General features: G+C 32.8%; 1 protein-coding gene across 3 annotated transcripts; it reads left to right on the top strand.

Annotated features, from left to right (window-relative positions):
• The first annotated feature begins 559 nt into the window (after positions 1–559).
• Positions 560–22,140, top strand: LOC138323903 (uncharacterized). Of its 3 annotated transcripts, XM_069268830.1 has the most exons (3): positions 560–872; positions 1,783–1,913; positions 18,404–22,140. In XM_069268830.1, exons 2-3 carry the CDS (start codon positions 1,902–1,904, stop codon positions 19,235–19,237), a joined length of 846 nt encoding a protein of 281 aa, XP_069124931.1. In that variant the 5' UTR covers positions 560–872; positions 1,783–1,901; the 3' UTR covers positions 19,238–22,140. The 3 variants fall into 3 exon arrangements, with proteins under 3 accessions (XP_069124931.1, XP_069124930.1, XP_069124929.1); XM_069268829.1 differs by lacking the exon at positions 560–872 and having other exon boundaries at positions 938–1,913; XM_069268828.1 differs by lacking the exons at positions 560–872; positions 1,783–1,913 and adding an exon at positions 7,373–7,549.
• The last annotated feature ends 2,733 nt before the right edge of the window (positions 22,141–24,873 follow it).

Genomic DNA, 24,873 nt, shown 5'->3' with positions numbered 1-24,873 from the left:
GGGCGTGCGCGTGTAAGAACAGGGTCATGCAAGGTCAATGTGACACTTTCAACCAATGCATGCGCTCACCTCTCATGCGTTATCGCAATAACTTAATATGCACATAGCTTTACATGTACAGGACATTACATGACACAGGGACATGTAAATTCAGTCAATACACAGCTCATGTAGTTTTAATACCTAATTATAAAGACATTATATATACATTGAGTTTGAACACCGTGACAAAAATAAAGTCCAAAAGTCTAAAATGTCCAATGGCGGTTCGTTGTTTGTGGATAGTCATCAAGATATTAGTCAATTTAACACAGAGATACATGTAGAACAAACGTAGTTAAGAGTGCTATGATTACAGACCAAAAGTCACTTGATATTGAAGTGATGTCGTTGTTATCCGTGAGTTCAAAGTCTCTGAGTACACAAGTGCTAGGCCAATGTACCTCCTTAAATGATTTATGTTGACCGAACTAAATAACCAACGTCATATGTACAGAAATGATACTTATAAAAATACAAACTTTAATTATTTTACATCGACGCAAGTGATGGGTCTTAGTGTGGAAGGAAACCGGGGTGCCTGGAGAAAACCCACTTTTTAGTATTCAGGTTTAAGGATTTCAAGAGTGATAAGGTTTTTTTCTGCTATATTACACGAAAAAATGGAAGCGAGGCGATTACGAATTAATGACACAAGAAAGGAATGGTGAAGGCAAATAATGCAGACAGACGTACAATATCAATCGAAACATCTCGTTGTAATTTCCGTCAATCCACGGAAATACATTTCCAAAGATTACCGGAAATTTTTCTGAGGGGATCCAATTGATATTGTTGTGAATTTCTCCGAGGTGCTGCTCTTGATATAAACGGTAATTATATTATCCATTCCGGACGAACCGTGTAGTTCAGATTTAAATCACTAAGCTGTTTACCTTCTGTTGATAATCCCATATCTACTTTAAAAATCACAAACCAAATCGAAAAATCACTTACTTCAGAGTAAATGTATACATAACAAGGTTTAAAGGGACAGCTAAGTCAGTATGTGTGTCAATATTTTGTCACGTCATGTCGATTTGCTCTGTGTGGCCGACATTATACTTGTCAGCACTTGTAAAACGAATATATTGTAAAACTGATACCGAAATACCGATACGCATGACTGATTTTGGTAGATAATCTAACTCTACAAATGACTACCTGTTCAAAGACTTAAATGAATATGTACTTATGCTTCTACACAAGGATTACACATCTCCGGTTTAAATGCCCCCTACAATGAAAGGAACTTGTTAAAACTGAATCTTTCTTTAGGAAATCACGCCCCAACATGAAGGAACTTTGAGTAAGATTTCGCAATTATAGCATATAAGCTCGCACACAAATGAAAGTCCGTTGATGGCAAATTACAGCTACTTGTACATAGGTATCCGAAGCGCGCACATGTTGATTTGATGCTTACGGCAAAACTTCGATATCATATATATCTATATATTGACGGTTGTCCTCGAAATAACTCGCTCAATGCATGACTTTCTTCTTCACAGTAAGTTTCTAATATACCACTCAGAGGGTTAATTGGAATTTGTTTGCGATACAAGTTATATAAATTAATTCGCTGGTTTTTTTTTTCAACTTTATCCAACCAAACGATATCTTAATCAAATTATGTGATGTTATTTCTTCTTGGAGATACTCTGCAAATCGCACGTGGCACTGTGCCACATACCTCATAATGGTAAAACAAATTTCTTGGAATTTACATCGCTTCCGCTCTAGATACCACACGTGTATTCAATATCTGTGATTACTGGGATGTGCCACCGTGTGATGCCACTGTGAGATGCCACCGTGATGCCACCGTAATATAACCTGTGTTCATTTCATTGGAATATACAATGGGGAAACATGTAAGTATTAATAAACATTTTAAATATGTTGTGTTCAATGTTCCACATAGAGGAACTGAATGTACTTCCTTCTAGTCGACCTCTTTACAAAAGAATTAAAAACAATTGGTGTTTTAAATACCTTAGACAGATCTATTGATTCAATATTAATTCAGGCAGTATTAATGTTTGTCAAGAAGAAACAATTTAAATGTGCCTTTTACTCTAGACCTCTCCTCCCAATTGCAACTTCCTCTTCATATACTCATTTTCGTCCATACATCCCCATATCCTTTATTTGAAATCCTGGGGGTAGTTTTAGGTTCAAAATCAAATTTTATTCAACATATGTGGTATATCACACACCCCCACCCAACACCCCCTCCCCCTTTCCACCTATGTACACACACACGCACAAACAAAAATCCTCTTTACTGACTGAAGGCAGACTAACATTTAGGTTTTGTATATACGTTTATTTCACTACGAATTGACCATTAGGTATTCTCTCAAACAAATCTATTATAACATTATGTAAGTGTAGATTTGATTTATTATACCATTCTGTTTTTTGATACTGTACTTACATTTTGTACTTTGAGTTATATCTTTCACTCTAGAATTTTATGACTGCGACCTGGTTTGCCAGTAGACAAAAATTGGTTGTAGATGGCTCTTTACCGTAACAAAATTTTTATGTATGATTTGTTTTGGTAGTGTTTCAATTGAGCATTCTATGCGTGCTTTAAGTGCCATTCATATACATTCTAGAGCCACGATGAACTCTATTTGAGAATGGTTAATCGAGCACAACCTACGCGGTACACAGTCACGGTGTTAAAGTTATAACTTTTGGCTCTCTAGATAAACGGACACCTCTGTATATATGTTATACTAAAGTATTACTGTATACATAAATACTGGTGTCCTTATATCTATAAAGTCAAAAACCTATGTGCAGTGGATGTGGCAAAAATCTTCACATGAAGCATATACAATTCATTGCAACGCGTTTTGATGACTAAGATATTTTAAGGATGGATCATTAATCGTATCATTGTCGTCATCGTCATTAACCGTCCTCCTTCTCCTCTCCTCTTCTTATCCACATCATCCTTCTTCCTCTCCTCGTTCTCCTCCTCTTTTCCACCTACTCATCATCGTCGTCTTCGTCGTTCGTATTCGTCGTCGTCTTCGTCACCATATAAACTACGCACTTTTTCATTATTTGGCAAACCGTACATTTGTTACGTTGTACAATATGTGTACATATTCGAGTATACACATGTACATATAATATCATTTCGGTACAAAACCATTCTTAAATCAGTCAATGTTTAAAAAAAACCTTGTGGGTGGAAGTTTCGATAAGAATAACAATTTTACAATTGCTTTATCCACATAGCACTCCAACAGGAGGTCATTCTACAACAAACACAATATACATAGTTATTTACCTATCACAATAAAAATATTCCATTAGCGTCATTCATTTAATTGTGAGAACCCATAAAGGTCTTGTGACAACATCGATTTGAACGTAGTTACTGGCTTTTTAAACCATTCTTATACTCGTGGAACTTTTTTGTTCTACTTGAATAATTTTTCTGTATAATTTGATGGTCCGTATCGACAAACTGGAAGCAATAAAGTTTGGCTGTTATGCCACAGGGACCTTGAAATGTAGTATAAAGGTACATCGTATTGTCTACGTATGCCAAGATTTAAAAGAATAGATTAATTCTCAACAGTTTTCATATAAGAACTGATTGATAGAAATAATTTTGAATAATTTTATAAAACGAACGAATTGTAAATCAACCATCACATATCTTATATTCTGTATATATTTACATTTCCGTGTCACTTCTACTATATAAACTAACCAAGGCAAAGTGAAGTATATGACGGTATAACTGACACCCAAAACGTGACCATTATGACGTCACTAAAGTTGACATGGTGACGTCAACTGATCACCGTCAAAATGGCTGTTCAATCTTGTGGATTAAATCGTCGTTGATAAACGCTGTTCCTGGTCTAGCTTAGACAAATTTTAATGCAGAGAGTCTAAAATGATGATAATGTAAATATAAGCATTAAACTAGCGCATTATGAGAAGATTGCTTGCAAAGCTCTGGCATCTATATAGACCATAGATGCCATAGGAAGATAGTTTAATGCTTAAATAACCCCCTCCCCCACGCCACTGAGCCGTCTCACCTCACTAATAATCGTCACTATTGACGGATGGTGAGAGGCAATTTATGTTTACAGCTAGTGTATTTGTATTGTGAAGTTTAACTCATTCATCCCTGGAGACACATTTGAACTCTTCTCTTTCAATGTATAAACGATTCCATTATGAATTCCAAGGGGTCAATGAGGTTACGTATTAACGCAGGGGTCAATGAGGTTACGTATTAACGCATAATTAACAACCAGAACCATCTATAGAAGATAGAGAAAAGCCGGAGTACCCAGTTAGAAAACCGCCGACCTATGGTAATTACTTTACATGTACTTAGCGACTGTCCAACACTGGCAAGGGCCAGGGTTCGGCATACAAGACGTCCGACCACAATATACAGTTCTGTATGTAATGGCGGACAGCAAGCGAGTTTTGAACATTTCACTACAATGGGCTTTTCTGTCATGTCATAGAAAAAAACCCATATTTTAATTTCCATTAGAACTGTTTTTTTGTTCAATATGTATGCAAATGTTAATGTCCTCTTATGGACTGAATTGTCCCTTTAACCACTAAGCCATCGTAGCCCCTTATAATCTGCTTTCTTTCATACCTACACGTGTAATACTGGCTGGTCTAGGGCCATACACTCATGTCGCCTGAGCCTGTATTGCATGGATGGCTACCCATGCAATAAAGCCTCGTGACGTCACGGCGTCAACAAAGTTACTAATATCTCGGTACAACGTTAACATTTTTTTTCAAAATTGACAGGTTTTACTATAAAAGATGCAAGCAACGGAATTTGTGTTGAAAATATCACGTTATTTTTCATGTATGGAAAATTGACTTCAAGTCGTGGATTTCTTCGAATTAATTTCAAAATGGCGGGATATTATAGTTGTAAAATTGCAATTAACGTCAAGGTATGAAAGAAAAATACTCTTTCATATTAAGTGGATATGAAGGATAGGATATTCTACCCTCGGGATCACAAAATGTTGCAAAACCCTCGGCAAGCCTCGGGTTTTACTACATTTTGTGACCCCCGGGTAGAATATCCCTATCCTTCATATCCACTTATGAAAGAGTCTTATATTATTATTTAACTTGTAGTCTGCATAGATAACGTTATTAATGCATTTATCTAATCAAACAAACACATCTCAATCAGCCAAGCATGAAGGATTCTTAAAAAAAAAAAAAAAAAACATTCATGATATTAGAGAATATATTCCGGTGGCCTAAGATGAGGTTAATACAACAACAAACATACATGTAAGTAAGATTTCCTGCGTAATATATGATAACAGTGGATAACATTTTGCGGTCTGGCGCAGTGATATTCAACTACCGCGCAGTATTTAAGACGACGGCGGGAAACAAGACGACCCTACGTATATATACGTATACGTTATGAAAATGACATATACGCTTTTATTTATTTTAATCAAATTATTCAGAAGGTGATGATAAGTGTAGTAATTAACGGTAAGTTAATAACTTTTGCGACTCTACAGAATTATCGATCTCATTTTACATTCCCATTTTAAAAATAAAAAGCTGTTTCGTAAAGATAGTGGGCCTTTATTAGTGTTTCGGGATTCAGTTGCAGGGTATATCACTTGATCGGTTATTTCGTATAATTCAATTTTGCTTGTTACAAGCATTTTCATTGGCTTACAAATTTACCTTATCAGCCCATAAAAGAAAAAAATGGCGTCGCCGTTTGTAACGTTGCTTCTGATTGGCTGAGATGACGGCGTCATGATTTCATAGACAAAATAGTCCCAAAATGAATTTTGAATATTGAAGAGATTATCTTTAGTAAATTGAATTATAAGGATTAATTTGAATAGTTTTTTTTTTATGTTATGGAGATATAACACAAAAATCTTAGTGTACTCTCATCATAAACCGTTTATTTAGAGTACACTCAGATTTTTGTGTTATATCTCCATAACATAAAAAATATATTCAAGTTAATCCTTAAATGCAAACACTGAAACTTAAAGTGGAAAATGTGTATCAAAAACTAAATAAAATTTAACATTTTACTTCGGGAGCCTTATCAGTACAAAATAGTTGAAAAGTGGGAAAGAAAGGGCAACTTGCGGAAGTTTGATAGGGTTCGTTTCCGGGAGTTAAAAATTAAGCTACATGTAAATATATATTGTGTGTCGTTCCCAGAATGTTTTGATAATTTAATCTTTATCTCTATACCAAAGACACACGCATTGACATGGCAGACAGACTTAAAAACTTTATCCGTGTATTTATAGTTTTTTAGTTCTACCACGATTGTCAACTTGAAATGATAATAATAATAATAAAATAAAACAATTGATGCATTAATAAGTGTAATAAATAAATCTCAAGTGACATTTAATAGTACTCCCAATCTATTTAGAAAAAATTAATTTACATGCACTATAAAATTTGAGTCCATGATGAATATAAACTGGATTATGCGTTCTGTAAAACAAAAATGATAAAACACGGTATTTAATCCATTAGATCCGTATATCAAAGCTCAAACGTGAGCGTACATGGTATCCGTTCTGTAATGATACAAAAAATATGTGTAAAGATGTAAATGAGAATTAAATAAATGATCACATACAGAGACCGGACAGAAGTATTCGGACAAAATGGCCGCCGCAACGCCATGTGCACATTTCGCTAGGAAAATTACATTCTTTGTATGTAGAAGAAACGGGAAGCCTGTTTTGTAATTTTACGTTAGCCCCAAAACTGCAGCTCATTTTTTTTTATTCACTACCACCATCTATTATTAGTAACTAAGATAAAAGAAGATTCAGATCTACCATAAATTAAAAAAAAAAAAAAAAAAAAAAAAAAAAACAAAAAAAAACAAAACGGCAGGCTAACATAACAGAGATTTAAATATATACTTATTTTATTTAAATTTCGGAACATAATGATAAAATGATTTTTGTTTCAAATCCTCGTTAAATATAGCCATTAAAAGTCATATGGCCAATAAATGATCAAGACATTCGAAGCAAAGTAATTCACAAACTTTCACTCTTATGAGAAAATGGATCTAAGCCAATGTTTTTAAAATGTGAAAAAAATAGCAATAAATTAAATTTGATCAAGTAGAAATAACTTCACAAGGATTTCTCAAAATTGGAATACAAAATTGGCGCATAATTATGAAAAGTTAAAATTGTATATGAAGAATGCGTGTATTCATTGTTCACAGATATGCTACCATAATGGATTATAACAAGTTAAGAATGTGTAGCTTTAATATTTAAGAGTTATTCCCCTTTGTGGAACGCATTGGACCAAGGTGAAGTTTACACCAATGGCAATGCTCGTTGTGACGTTAGCCAGGTAGAATTAGTCAGGTTGGTTGTTCGCGGAACATGGCGACATGGATCCGATAGAAGGAAAGCCTAAGAAATCTATTCTGGACATCATTCTAGGATTTATCCAGGTAAATTCGACATTTCATGACAATGGCGGTGTCATTATGTGAAACATCTGTCCAATTAACGTGTCTAAATCATGTTTTGGGAGTTTATTTTCCTGTTGTTTACTCCGAGTAGTTTCAGTTGTCATAGAGCCCCGCTTTAAGGATTATTCACAGGTAGAGTAAATGTGTGCATTATAGGATTTTGTTTACAATAGCAGCTACTAAGACAAATATTTGTTGTATATAAAATAAACATATGATATCAACTGGTGAAGTCATGCAAGAACAGTATATAAGTGTTTAGAAATGTTTACAACGTGTGCTAGCTAGGCATTACTCGACACGAACTTGTTCTATTTATAGAACCTGGAAGCTAATTTATATAATCTTATAAAATATAGAATGTTATAAATTAGTTCATGAAGTTCATCATTCAATATAAATACAGATCTATACATATACATAAACTGTCATGTTGAATTGATTTTAAATATTCTAATTTAATAAAATTATATTTAATTATATGATTTCCTTATTCATTAAAAGCGTAAAGATGCTCCACCGCAGATAGAGCATTAACGATATTCATCATTTGAACAATAATAAGTATTTAACCGTGTACATATATGTCTAATTGACACAAAAAGTAATATAAAATAATTTATTTTGCTTTTGGCACATGCATAACCAGTACCTCATTCCATATAGGATATACACTAGTGCCACTGATTTTTTTCGGGATGTAGTTGATTATTTATAATACTTTTATCTTTAAGTTAAAAAGCTCAAACTTTATGGTGTAAAATAAGAACTTTAGTAACAGATGAAAAATACAAAAACGTACGTCTGCTTCTGTTTTTGATGGAGAAAAAAATTCCATTTGTCAGCGATGGAGTGATCTTTAATTAAATGAATTTTAACCATTTCGTACATTTAGAAATTGTCATTCCGATTCTCATAGAGCTTTTATTTAGCTCTTACTAGTTCATACATATGTAGAAATCAATAAATACGTGAATTTAATTTGTTCATAAGTTCATAACCAATAAAAATGTTTATTTCATTAAAATTTACATGAAGTGCTTGTGTAAGTATAATATTAGATATTAATTTAATAAAAAGATAGCATGTAAATTGTAATTAAAAAATAAGATATTATAACTGAAATACTCCATTTTAGGTATTTTTTTTATATTGCTTTCATTAAATGTATTCATAAAATTTTAATAATAATAACAAAATTACCAGCTTGATCTCTCAGTTTTTTGCAGAAACATGAATCTATATGTAATGATACAATTTGGAGGTGTTACCTCCCAGTGATGTTTATGTTTAGATTTTGAAAAAAATATAAAATTTATTTCATAATTTTGGTCAGATAAAATATCCATACAGTTAAATTATGATTTTGCACTATGTACATATACAAAGCTGTCATTATACCTATAGTCTATTCTAATATATAATATAATATTACAGATTTTCTACATATACATAGGCTGTCCTATGTTATACAATATTACACATTGTACACATATACATACATAGACTGTCCTATGTTGTACAATATTACACATTGTACACATATACATACATAGACTGTCCTATGTTGTACAATATTACACATTGTACACATATACATACATAGACTGTCCTATGTTGTACAATATTACACATTGTACACATATACATACATAGACTGTCCTATGTTGTACTATATTACACATTGTACACATATACATACATACATAGACTGTCCTATGTTGTACAATATTACACATTGTACACATATACATACCCGGTACATAGACTGTCCTACTGTATGTTGTACAATATTACACATTGTACACATATACATACATAGACTGTCCTATGTTGTACAATATTACACATTGTACACATATACATACATACATAGACTGTCCTATGTTGTACAATATTACACATTGTACACATATACATACATAGACTGTCCTATGTTGTACAATATTACACATTGTACACATATACATACCCGGTACATAGACTGTCCTACTGTATGTTGTACAATATTACACATTGTACACATATACACATACATAGACTGTCCTATGTTGTACAATATTACACATTGTACACATATACATACCCGGTACATAGACTGTCCTACTGTATGTTGTACAATATTACACATTGTACACATATACATACATAGACTGTCCTATGTTGTACAATATTACACATTGTACACATATACATACATAGACTGTCCTATGTTGTACAATATTACACATTGTACACATATACATACCCGGTACATAGACTGTCCTACTGTATGTTGTACAATATTACACATTGTACACATATACATACATAGACTGTCCTATGTTGTACAATATTACACATTGTACACATATACATACATATACATATATACATACATAGACTGTCCTATGTTGTACAATATTACACATTGTACACATATACATACATAGACTGTCCTATGTTGTACAATATTACACATTGTACACATATATACATACATAGACTGTCCTATGTTGTACAATATTACACATTGTACACATATATACATACATAGACTGTCCTATGTTGTACAATATTACACATTGTACACATATACATACATAGACTGTCCTATGTTGTACAATATTACACATTGTACACATATACATACATAGACTGTCCTATGTTGTACAATATTACACATTGTACACATATACATACATAGACTGTCTATGTTGTACAATATTACACATTGTACACATGTATATACATACATAGACTGTTCTATGCATGTTGTACAATATTACACATTGTACACATATATATACATACATAGACTGTCCTATGTTGTACTATATTACACATTGTACACATATACATATACATACATAGACTGTCCTATGTTGTACAATATTACACATTGTACACATATATATACATACATAGACTGTCCTATGTTGTACAACATTACACATTGTACACATATTCATACCCGGTACATAGACTATCCTACATGTAGGTTGTACAATATTACACATTGTACACATATATATACAACATAGACTGTCCTATGTTGTACAATATTACACATTGTACACATATACATACATACATAGACTGTCCTATGTTGTATTACACATTACACATTTTACACATATGTACATATTAACTTAGACTGTCCATGTTGTACAATATTACACATTGTACACATATACATACATAGACTGTCCTATGTTGTACAATATTACACATTGTACACATATACATACATACATAGACTGTCCTATGTTGTACAATATTACACATTGTACACATATACATACATACATAGACTGTCCTATGTTGTACAATATTACACATTGTACACATATACATACATAGACTGTCCTATGTTGTACAATATTACACATTGTACACATATATATACATACATAGACTGTCCTATGTTGTACAACATTACACATTGTACACATATATCATACATAGACTGTTCTATGTTGTACAACATTACACATTGTACACATATACATACATACATAGACTGTCTATGTTGTACAATATTACACATTGTACACATATACATACATACATAGACTGTCCTATGTTGTACAATATTACACATTGTACACATATACATACATACATAGACTGTCCTATGTTGTACAATATTACACATTGTAACATATATATTACATACATAGACTGTCCTATGTTGTACAATATTACACATTGTACCCATATACATACATACATAGACTGTCTATGTATGTACAATATTACACATTGTACACATATATACATACATAGACTGTTCTATGTTGTACAATATTACACATTGTACATATATAATACATAGACTGTTCTATGTTGTACAATATTACACATTGTACACATATATTACATACATAGACTGTTCTATGTTGTACAATATTACACATTGTACACATATACATACATACATAGACTGTCTATGTTGTACAATATTACACATTGTAATTACACATTGTACACATGTATATACATACATAGACTGTTCTATGCATGTTGTACAATATTACATATTATAGGCACATACATAGAAGACTGTCCTATAAGTTGTACAGTACATATTACACAATATTTGTACACATACATATATACATAAGTCTGTCCTTCTTTTACAGTATTGTCACAGTTTACTGTACTTATCAATTATCTTTGTGCACGTGTACATAATTCAAAGACTATACCGACCTCATAACATCTAACATTGTAGATATATATACAGCATTGATATTGCATGCACTTGTACGTGTATAGCAGGTATCACCAAGTCCCATCTAAAATTCCTATCCATTACACCTAAATGTATAGAATTGTTTTTAGCGTGTATTGTATGGAGGAGTTGATCAATTATATCGGTCAAAAGATATTAGTTCAAATTCGTTTCTGGGTCAACATTACATGTTGAACTGTGCAAATTTTACTGTATTATTGAAATGACCTATGAACGTCTGAGAAAGTGGCATACTGCCAGTTGGCTCTTGGGGGTTTATTTGTAAACAAGTTCAAGAGGGCTGTCCATTGTTGCATTTCTCGGTCATGTAAACAGATCTGTTAAGATGTGATATAATGTTCCTCAAGGGACAATAGACTTAATTATTGACCCTGTATGTAGTTTAAAACCAACATTAATTAAGAATTAACTCAATTATTTATCCAATTAACTATATTCAGACAATTAGATAGTAGGTACGTACCATTAAAATCACTGTGGAATTTTACAATATATTCCAATTAACTACATTCAGAGAATTAGGTAGTATATACCATTGATGTTTGCTTGCTGTGAAATTGTACAATATGTGATATTATATTGTAATATAATTTGGCCAAAAAATATTTAGGGTTACATTGGCAAAAAAAAATAGGGTCAGTTGGTCAGGATTTCTTTTTTAAGTGTCTTTCAGTCTAAAGTAATGGGCGGAACCGGAGTTTTAGATCGAAATCCCAACTTTTAATTATTTTTGTTCGTAGAAAAGTGAAAACAAAAAATTAGGGTTAGGGTAAAAAGAAATTGGTCGGTCGAGTAACCCTAAACAGACAAATATTTTTTTTGGCCTTAGTTAATATTGTACTGCAAACCTTAAAAATCCCAAAAAATATCTTAGGGAAAAACAGTTTCATTTTGATTCAACACTGAACTTGTTGCGGAATTTTGAGCTGTTTGGATTAAATTTTAGTATTCGATTTAACATATTTTATTGCAAATATATACAAAAGGATTGGGTACAAGTTTTATGCAACTTATATTGCCACCCTTTCCAAAATACAGAACGAATACAAACATGATATGCAAAGTAATGAAATATATAAATATGATTAAATAGTAAATAAGAACACTTTGGAGAGAGAGAGAGAGAGAGAGAGAGAGAGAGAGAGAGTAGAGAGAGAGAGAGAGTGGGGGGGGGGTAAGGAGAAGGAGAAAATACAATGTCTTAAAATTGTAATACTAAATCGACTTAATTAATAGTAATAATTTGCGGCAACAGTTGGACTACTTATCTCGTTCTTTGCCTTCCCTCTAAAAGAATGTCCATCACACTCCTAAAATCTTTCTCCTAGCTGTTCAGGTCTTCCATCAAATCCATAAGCAATTGTCGCCTTAGTACCAACTAGCCATAAATCTAAAATAACGTGATTTAAGTCGATTTCTAGATAACACAAAAATACACAAAAGAGATATCGAAAAGAACTGATAGGTGTATAACAATAAAGTATTCGTCTAATATTAAAGTCTTTTGTAAAAATTTTTAGTAAATTGTTGTGCATTTATAGATAATGTATAAAAAATGAAGCAATTTAAAATTGTTGCATGTGAAACTAATCATATGCAATTGCTAATTATCATAGTGTATTATATAGCAATTATATATAGGCAGAGTCATGCAGGCGGTAAACCAAGAACTATGACTAACAGAATAGTACAACTATATTTCTTTCAACTATGATTTTTCAAACTTCATGTATATACAACTAACAAGAAAAAATCTTTCAAATCATATCTGATTGAAAAAAAGTCAGATTATCTCTTAAATCGTATCAGAAACTATATCTATAGCGAATTTACATGGAGTATTTTCAGTTTTAAAGGCCCACTACCTTTCCAAAACGGCTTTTAAGTTTTATAATTGGAATGTAAAATGAGATTGGTTATTTTGTAGAGTCACAAAAGTTATTAACTTACCGTTAATACTACACCTGTCGTCACCTTCTGAACAATTCAATTTGAACAAACTAAATGTTAATTTTCATAACGCGTGTCGTATTATATTTCCCGCTGTCGTCCTAATGACCAAGTGTTGAAACAAGTAAAGTTAAACAAAACAAATGTTAATTTTCATAATGCGTGTCGTAATGTTATGTTTCCCGCTGTCGTCCTAATTACCAAGCTTTAGTTGACTATCACTGCACCAGACGGCAAAACACTTAACAGCGAAATGAATCTTCACTGTTAGTATAGTTTACATATAGGAAATCTTGCATTTGTTTGATATTGTAACCTCATTTTTAAGGCCATCAATATATATCTATTTATGTTATTGATGTTTTTAAGTAGCTTTCTTTTTGTTGTTTCGGAAACGTTGCTATATATATATAGTGGCCTTTAAGATAATATTTGAATGATATTAAATTATGAAATTTTGAAAACATCCTACTAAAAGTGATTAAGGAAGATCTCCCTCCTTCCTGTAATTTGATTTTCTATCGTGAGTTATTCAGGGTACAGAGGATAGATCTAGAAAGAAATTTTCTTTTATATACCATATTTGCATATTCCCCTTGTGGGGAGGTATTGATTGTGACATCATGTCTTTGCGAGTCGAATGTCATACTTTTCAGAGAAGATGATGTGAATTGCACCCACAAAATAATGATGTTATAATGGAAACTTACCGGCAAGGGAGCTAACTCTGTAATATGCAAAGATGGAATAGGAGCATCAATAAAGATAATAATACAATGAAGTACTCGGTACATACAGAGTAATGGTATTCAACAAAATCATGTTCTAAATGTCCTTAAAATACGATAAAATGGTTGAGACTAAAGTCAGTGTCTGACCTGCAATTTTTTTTTTATCTTCCAAACTTATCAAACTGTATAATCATCAGCACATATTTTATCAAAAAGTTACTCCATGATTGACAGCTTGCACAGTGTGCCGGCTGTCGTCCCACTAAAAATTACTCAATTTCTGTTTGAGAACATGATAAACAGGTAATCATCTGGTTAGGTTGGTAAATAATGTTCCTGTTAGTGTGTAAATTTTACATCGATATGCTATATAGTGACACTAACTGTTGTATGTATTTGGTGTTCAAATTTGTCTTTAAACGAAGCAGTTAGATTTAAATAGCCCCATTAAAGCTCTGTTTGTCTTCATATTGATCTTTATATTTAATGCATTGTTCAAACTCTGAATATTGTACTCTAGTGTCAATATCAGGATCGTTAAACTGCTTGTTCCGAAAAAACAATTGATTGATGACGTTAATAGCTGGCAGATAATACTTCTCTTTGGAAATTGGAGATGATCATAATTGACTCGATAGTTCGTGTACGATGATGGTCATGAAAGTGAGGGGATAGTACAAATATCCTTGTACAATATTGTATACTTTTGCCCTAATTTTAATTCTCAATATTCGTTTCATTTGGCTTGCTACCTTTCCTAAATGACTTTTAATTCTTAAAATGGAAGAGATTGATAATTTTACAAATGTTTAGATTAGCTTACTGTTAATTTATACATGTATCACCAACTTCTTAACATTTTAATTGAAATAGCGAGATCCAATGTTAATTTTCATACCGTGGGTGGTCTTAATATTCCTGCGGCCATCCTAATTACTGCACGTTAGTTGATTATCAATGTCACAGACTGTGAAACAGCAAAATTAATATTCACTGTTAATAACATAGATTACACATGAAATCTTGCAATTATTTGGTTTTGTAATCTCATCTTTGGTCATCAATACAAATTTTCTTATGTGATATATTATTTATTATTGTTAAAAAAACTAAAAAAAAAAAAATTTTGGAAAGTTAGTCAGCATTTAAAGTGAACAGTCGGGCAAGGATGGCTAAAGTCGGTGAAAATGGTGTGAATGTATCCAGTATAATTTCTTATGAAATGGAAAAATAAAATCTCTCGTCAAAATCTGTCTGCGTACGAAGAAATTAATTTAAAGTATGGAAATTCTAAAACGTCCTTCCGGCTCACTATGTCCGTGGTTACATTTCCACGCAGCCTCGCTTTCAATTCTTTCAACTTTTCTTTACTTTAATGGTCAGAACTGGGAAACTAAGCAGAACTTGACTGTCGTATTAATATGTGAGAACTTTTGGAAGGCCAATAAAGGCATTTAGACTGGTTTTCTTTGCCCGACTATTCACTTTAATATAAGGTTATGTAAACTAAATAAACTAAATTTCTCTATAATAGTATGATCCTTTCAGCATATTGCCAACTCGCCCGATTTCATCGGTTTAAACCATTTTTTAGGCATTTTAGAATGCATAACCTGGGCTGATTGACCCTTAGCTTCCAGCCATCAAATAGCCTGGTTTTCAGTACCAGGACCCAATTGTCAAAATGCTCACAAAAATGTTGATGTTGGACTTGAATACATAGCTTTATGAATTCATTGAAGTGCTGAAGGCTCTGTTGATACTGAACATGGTGACATTCGAATTCCAGTACAGCTGGGACCAGTTCAGATTTGTCTGTAACGCTCCCGATCAATAGAGACGGGAACTTTCAGCTTCAACAGTTACTTAGAAATAATACATAGAGTTTGCTGGAGAACAATGCCTGCAATCAATAATCAATATATATATATACTTCTCTCACGCCTTCATATTGGCAATTATCCTTGCCACCTAAAATATCACAAATTGCTTGAGAGTGACTGGTATTGAAGGTTGTACTGTATAAACTATAGTCAACATCTTAGGTTGATGGACATTTTGCTGAAAGAACTGTTTCCTTGTTTTTCTTAGTAGGGGTACTTTTGATAAAAACTTGGCATTAGGCAAGGTGAACATTTTAAGTGGTAATTATTTTAAGCCAAGAATCTTGTTACAGAGTCAGATTGGAAGCAATAAAGAATGAAGACACACAGTAGCCTTTTTGTTGCTGAATTCGGTTATAAACATTGAATTTTATCTCACCATAAAAAAAAGGAAACCTTGGATCAGGAACACATATCTATATTGTGTATGAGCTGAACCTAATATCAAATGCAAATAAACATGAATCGAATGTCAATACAAATTCTTGGCAAGCTGTAGCAGATATATAATACAAAATCATTTCTAGCCCGACAATAGCAAGGTTCATGTTTGTAAGGCGTTTACCTGTACAACTAGGATCATATATGTCACTTCCTTTACGGTAACATGTACACCTTGATGATACAAGTGCTCAAAGATATTATTGGCATTCAACAGAGATTTACTTTGGGTAACCCTTATCCTGAGGTTATCCAGTATAAAGGATCATGTGACTTTTATTATTTTGCTATGTAAGCAAAAGATGTCAAAATGAAATGCTTTGGATATATTAGATGTTTTAGATCTTGTACTTGTTACTATTGTGCATGCACATTTGAAGAAATTTTTAAACAAGGATTTCCATTCATATAAAGATAATCTGAGATGATCATACTTCATTTTGCAGTATAAATTTAAATAACTGGCTTTCATAATAGTTTATAAATAAGGGGCCGCGGTGGCCGAGTGGTTAAGATGTCTCAACATTAACACAAGCCCTTCATCTGTGGGTCACAAGTTCGAATCCCTTCTAGGGCAGTTGCCAGGTACTGACCACTGGTCGGTGGTTTTTCTCCAGATACTCCGGCTTTCCTCCACCATCAAACCTGGCATGTCTTTACATGACCCTAACTGTAAATAGGACGCTAAACTAATATAATAAAAGCCAAAAGTGTATAAATATAGACTATTATGAAGACAGAATAAGAATTAATGCCAACACTCAATATATGTTAGCATATCAAAGTGTAAAGTTATATATAATTTTTGAATTGCAATATTAAGGAAGCTGCAAAAAAATTTTGTTCCCTGAGTTACTGAGTTTCTAACTTTAATATATGGATATTATACCTTTAAGATTCCTATGAAAACTATGTTTTTTTACTATATAGTATAATGTAAGGACACACCATTCCTTGCGGAGAATGAGAAGCAGTGTGTAGAATGTGTGATTATCCGATTTCAATTAGAAGTTTGACGTCAGCACTATTTGTTATACAATGTTCGTATTGATAAATCTATCAAGTAACATTTAATCCATTAGTTAATCACCCCTGAAGAACAATTAAAACCAGCTGGACCAGTTCGTTATGAATGTTTAGGGGTGAATGAGTTAAAATAAATTAACCTTTGACCTTTGCACTACACAATGTCTTGTTATTGGCATTTGTGTTTTAGATGCCTGGGATGTCAAAAATATATCATGTTTTAAAAAGTATGCTTGACCTTTGAAATTTGCATAGTAGATGTCCAAGATCTTTCATTTTACATCTTACATTATATGTTAGTCTTTAATGTTTGTTGTGAAAATGACTAGCTATATGATCTATGTCACATGCACCATTGTATGTCTCACCTTTGAACTTGTCTTGTAGATGCATTAGATGTGTTATACTCTATGCTTGACCCTTAACCTTTTCATTCTAGATGTTTAACCTTTGACCTATGTGAAGTGTAAAGTTGGTGCTTTAAGAATGTTTATAAAATGACGGTGTACTGAAATGTCTTAACCTTTGACCTAAATATCTCTGACCTTTGACCTTTGTGTTGTAGATGCCTAGGATGCGTTCCAGTTCAGGACATTGCTGCCTGTGTGTTGTAGGTGTCTTTATGTTTCTGGCCGGGATTATTATGGTATCAATTGGAGTGTGTCTCATCCTAAATTATGGATTATTTGATTCTGCCTTGCTTCCTCCAGAACTTCAAAACGATGAAGGCAAAAAGATCATTGGAATAGTGTTGACTGTTTCAGGTCTTGCTGCTACTATTATAAGTATATCTGTGAGTTCCTATTATCTGTGTACAAAAAGTAAGACACCTTCAGTGCAGCCTCACCTATCTACTATACCTAATAGTTCACGGTCTACCTCTAAGGGATCTCAGAATGGGGTGCGCCCTACTTCTAAGGGATCCCATGTTCCTCGCAATGGTGCTTTGGAGAAAAGTCGTGCACCAGGCGCAGACACAAGTAAAGTCTCCTCCATGCATTCTAATCCCATGCCTGTAAGCACATCGCGCATGAGGAAAAAGATGAAGCGTAATAAAATGGCTTTAAAGAATAAAACTCGACTGGAGGGTATCCAGGAGGACAGTCTATCGAGGAAGCAATCGGAACATGATATGTCAGCCATGGTGGCATTGGCTGCAGAGGACACTCCTAGAAGTGAAGAGAGTCAGGATGTTAGTAATAATGGGGCCTCAGTCGGTGTAGACAATCCCATGTTCACAATAGATGGGGCCGATGATTATCCTGACCCGCTAAAAGTTGCTGAATCCGATGTGATTCAAGACAATTCTTCATCGGAGAGCGGGTACACTGACTCGGTAAATACAGGGTCCATCAATGACAAAGATTTCGAGGACCAGGTTAAGATATTAACACAATGAGTCTGTTCAGAGTAATTATTCTTCATTGACTTATCCATACTGCTGATCAGGAATGATACCAAGTGCAAATTAAGTTTGAAAGTGACCGGTGTAAATGATTTTTGAGTGTTCAACCTTTTCAGACCCTTGGCTGCTGAGGATATTGTCCGTGTTGTGTGTTGAATAGTCTATATATGTATGTGCATGCTGCATTTGTAGCATGCAGTGTCACCATATAGGGTTGATGATGTATTCTACATCACGGCAAGATTAGCAGATTCAGACTATGTCTGCAGATGCAAAGTCTAGGACGAAGGTGGGTCCGGAATATTTTAAATGACATACTTTATAGATTTCTGGATGTAAGTAGCTAGGTAAATGTGTATAAGATAACATGGAAAGAAATGATATCTTATCAAAGAGAGAATACAAGGTAATTGTCCACATTTTCATTCCACTAGTTACAATGCAATATTTTTGTGATGAATCGTCTTGTCATCTCATTTTTTTCCAAACCATATATCTATACAATGCAGACGATGTCTGACTAGCCTTTAGTTGACCAAATACCAAATTTTTAAAACAATGCACTCTTATATTAAATCATAATATTTCATCAAGTTGCTTTGAATGAATTACTGTTAAATCCAATAAAGCAGCATTATATTACAATCCAAAACCTCTTCACGAAAAATGACTACACCGTGTCTGGATTAGCAAACATTAACATAGAAATTTTCGTTCTTTATAATTAATTAATTATGCTTAAAGCAAATTGTATGCTCGGTATCATCCAATTTGAATAAGTTTTGTGCCAATATTAATTATATATATATTATATATAGTACATGACGATTTGCAGAAACAAATTTTAAATTTGCCGTTTTTTAATAAATTTTTTTTTTTCATTTGCTGAAAATCTAGCGCAGAAATATGAAAAATTTAGGCCAACATTCGGTAATAAGACCCCTTTCCTTAAAACCACAACGTTTATTTCAAACGTAGGGTTTTATTGCCGGTAGAATACAACAATTGGCTTATAAAAGAAAGATTATGGCTTGGTCAGCTGAAGGTTAAAGTCAGTTTGTGCCTTTAATTTGTCATCATTGATTTGGAAATCATGCATAGATGTTCATTTTCAATATAAAATATGGTTCCTTAAATGAAATTTAAGATGAGTGTTTCAACCCCTTGCATCGGACGCAAATCTGTGATAAGGTAGAGCCATACAGTCTCCAATTATTGTATATATGTATTGTGATAATCAACATTTTCACATATTTGATAAAAAAAACCACGTTTTTGACAAAACTTGTCAAAACTCCACAAAGAACCAAGAGCTTTATATCTCATAGACACGACTGTCGTAACATTTAAGTCATGAGTATTTTATATATTTCTGTAGTATTGGTAGAAAAATGTGAACTTGGTATTATAAATAATGCACGAATTATTTTCACATACTGTCTCTAACCAAGTTTTTCATTCTATAATTAAAAGAAGTAATAGATTTTGGGGATATAATTTGGAACTTTGTGTTGGTTTTAGCCTGTGATGATACATTTATATAGATAATATGCTAGTCATTGTCATATGGGGGCAAAGAGAAACTATCATTTGATACATTAATAAAGGGTTGACACTAAGAATAACATGGTAAAAATTGAGATCAAATGTCTTCGAAACCAAAAACTGATCAGTATATACATTTCACTTCGAAAAAAAACCCAAATCTAAAGTAAAAGAACTGCGGACACCATAATTATAACTATATATACAAAGTGCTACATAAATACTTATATAATTCTTATTTACACCAATTTTTATTATGACGAAAAAGTATTTTGATTGAGCCTTACCATGACGATACTGTAAGCCACTTCATTTTCGCGTAAACAACATCGTGAATACATATATAATTCGCGGTCAATGGGTCTAACTGACAATCGTGCGTAATTCATAGTACATATATATACTTTTTTACAATTATTCACGAAATATGCTAATTTACGTTTGAGCTCTCGCGGTATTTCGATAAAAAATCATCTTTCGAAAATAAAGTGGATTATAGAAATTAAATAATTAGTAAAATGTTAATTATCTTGCCTCTGGAAGCTAAAGTCAATCGCTGAGTTCAGAAGGTCAGATATATTGTAGTATCGGTAATGTACATAAGTCCATCCAAAATGATGATTAGTCTGTGATTCCGAGCCATGGGATGTTTTACCTATGATAACGTAATTTATCTCACCTTATTTATTATTGATATTAGTAGTAGACAGAGTCACATTGTACAGCAGAACTCCACAGCTTATAGGTTTACTCCAACTCGGTGCATTGAACATCGAACCCCGACCGGACGGCCGCATCGATCTAAATTTTTGTAGATTTTTAGACAAATTCAGATGTTCTATAATCAAACTGTGACAAGTCCTAATACGAAGAAGTAATTCTCATCTTCAACTTGCAATGTGTATTAAAATCCCTCCTACAATTACTGGTGTAAAGTTCTTCTGCTAACCAAAATTGCAATTGAAAGATGCTCTCGTTGAAATCTTATTTCCCATGAACAAATTTTCATCTGGATTGACCAACCTTATCAATATCAGCACCTATCTTTGGAAAATAATTTCATTAGATACACCAAACTGAGATGGAATTCACTCTATAAGCTGTCAGTTAATAAGCTGGAGTTCTGCAGTAAATGTAAATGTTTAAGATATACGAGTTCTGCAGTAAATATGAATGTTTAGATATATTTATTCCCATAATTGTACGAATAAGATAATGATTATATCGATTAACACACGGTTGTATAAGATAATTCTCAATAATTAAAAAAATGAAAAGATTATTTTTTCGCAAACAAAAAATGTTTCTATGAAGCATTGACTCATCATTATGCTTTAATTTGGACGTCAAATCTTTGATGCTTTAATTTGGACGTCAAATCTTTGAAAGCAATCTGGCCTCAGGATCATGAAACATTCTAAAGTCCAAAACTGTCTTAAGTTAAGACTTAGCCAATCACAAATGATGTTACAAAAAGTTACGTCATTTCTGATTGGCTAAGTCTAAAATTAAGTCAAAGGTTGTATCATGATCCTGGAACCTGTCTCATAGTTAGATCGCCTTATTCATGTCATTTATGGATATTGTTCATTTGGTTACATTAAAGAGTATTACAATTTTCAACCTTGTATGCAAGTGAAACGACAAATGGTTATATATTTTAAATAGTACCATAGTGTTGAAGTTGGTGCAGTTTAAAACGGTAGCTTCACTCTAGTCTGTTCTTTTGTAATCACACTGTGCCTTGAGTTGGCAGGAGGCCTATATATCTATTTATCCGAGGTCAGGGACGAACGCGTAAACTTTATATGTATATGCCATATTCTCGACCGATAAGCCGTACATAAAGCCCTCATATTGGTACTCATGTATGGGTAATGTAGAAATAGCCAATCATCAACCCTCCTCTCACACATGTGATCAAACAGGGAAATTATTATTTGATTTTTATAATGTATTGCAGTTTTGATTTGATCATTTGATTTTGTATACAGAGATTTATGACTTTGCTCAGTTTTGACATGTTTGGGTGTGAGACAGGAAGTAATGCATTTCTAGACAATAGATAAGAAAGCCACATTCAACTTTCTTATAACTTCTATATTTCATGTGAAGAAGATAATATTATAACTAAATGTAAATGATCGAATAAACTTCGCAGATTCAGCTACCTTGATTTCTACTATAGTACATTTACCACCAAAAATTGCAACTACTGATAACTCTAACATTTGGTATCAACAGTATTTGGAATGGGTAGGTAGCTGAATTTGCGGAGTTTGAAAACACTTTGTGCCGTGTACATATGAACGAAAAATATATCAGAGAGAGAAGGAGAGAGAAAGAGAGAGAGAGAGAGAGAGAGAGAGAGAGAGAGAGAGATTTTGATGTAAGTTATATGATATGTATTCTTAATGCTTGTAAACCATAACCATAGTCCCGTCATTCGAAAAAACCAAAACTTTTTTTTTGTGTTTTCTACGTAAGATATTTTTGTATTTCTTCGATCTTTTTTATAATGCAAATGCAATGCAGAGTAAGTCTTGAAGTATATTTGTTCATAAAGTATGTGTGTTGGCCCCTCGACGATATGTTTGACTTTCTATGGGTAAACTTGACCAGACAGTGTTGCTATCGTGCTTGCTTTTGCTTTACATTGACCTACATTGAAATTTACTAAATTAATTTAGATTTATGCATTTGTTACTGGCTTTTTCTGCTTTAGCAAATAAGAATGTTATGCTATTTATCTTAAAAAAATCAAATATTACACGACTCGAGTATACCGTATATGGTGGATTGGTGTTACTGATACATTGCCTAATTTGGTTTCGCGTGACATTCATGTACTGATACATTGCCTAATTTGGTTTCGCGTGACATTCATTTTAAAGAATAACACCCGTTTTCTCGAGTCATTCACCCCTGAAATTTCACAATCGACTGGCTCAGTCTTTGATTTAGTAGAGTCTAAATGTATCTTCAGGGATGAATGAGTCAAATGATTCTCAGTCATGTCTCAAAAGTGAATGAAGTGCAAACCTCCTATTTGTCAACGCCATTTAACGATATATAAATGATACACCATAAATTTCATGGACTTGGGCCTGTTTCGCAACGTGTCATCCAAACTGTACGCCATTGATAACATTAAATGGGCCCATATAGCTTTCCATTGTGTTATTTCCGGTGTATTTCAAAAACCTATTAATTTTTTTGTTCGTAATGGGAAAACATAACATTTTATTTATATTGATTTAAAAGCGATATGGAAATTTAAATAAGGTTACATAAGTTAGAATTGCGACTCCTGTGTAGTTTGTTTAGTGATTCATAAATCGTTCATTTTCTATACCTGTATATAGATCACATTTTATATAAAAGTTCATTTTCATATACATGTGTATGATCCTGTGTTGAGGGATTATTTCAGCCATCTACACGAGGAGAAATAATTCTGCCTGAATTGGATTTATTTTTAATATAATATACACACTGGGATGAGATATCATTCTCTCCATTTAACAAAAAAAAAGAAAGAATAAAAATAAATTAAAAAAATATCTCTTAACATCAATATTTTTACAGAATGAAATAGTTGTGGAAAGCAGAAAATCGAAAATAAACAATGTGCATTATAATTATTAACACAAATTAAAATTCCACAACTTCCGTACAGATAGTAATGATGATAATGAAGATATAATTTAGTTTCCTTTTCATTTCGAAAATATCGATCCAAAATCTCGGCTAAAATTGAACAGTAATATATCTTTCTCTATATAATTCAGTTCAAATCTACACAGGAGCGCAAATTAATCATCATTAAGTGGAGGTTTACATCATTTTAATGCACGTAACGCCGATATTACGTTTGATTTAATGAGTCTATTATTTTAGAAAGTAAAGCTGAGTCATGTTTCTTGTAGGTCTTTAATACGGCTTTGATTAGCCGTAAATCCAGCTAACAATAACCTAGTCCCATAACATATCATGTTTCGGCCGAACCGTGTTACATAAATATCGGAACATTCTATCGTGAGATTGTGTAGAAGCATAACATTATGACAATCATTTACAAAACA

The sequence above is a fragment of the Argopecten irradians genome, chromosome 5 (assembly GCF_041381155.1).
Source record: "Argopecten irradians isolate NY chromosome 5, Ai_NY, whole genome shotgun sequence".
Taxonomy (NCBI): domain Eukaryota; kingdom Metazoa; phylum Mollusca; class Bivalvia; order Pectinida; family Pectinidae; genus Argopecten; species Argopecten irradians.
This window is presented reverse-complemented; position numbering and strand designations above follow the sequence as displayed.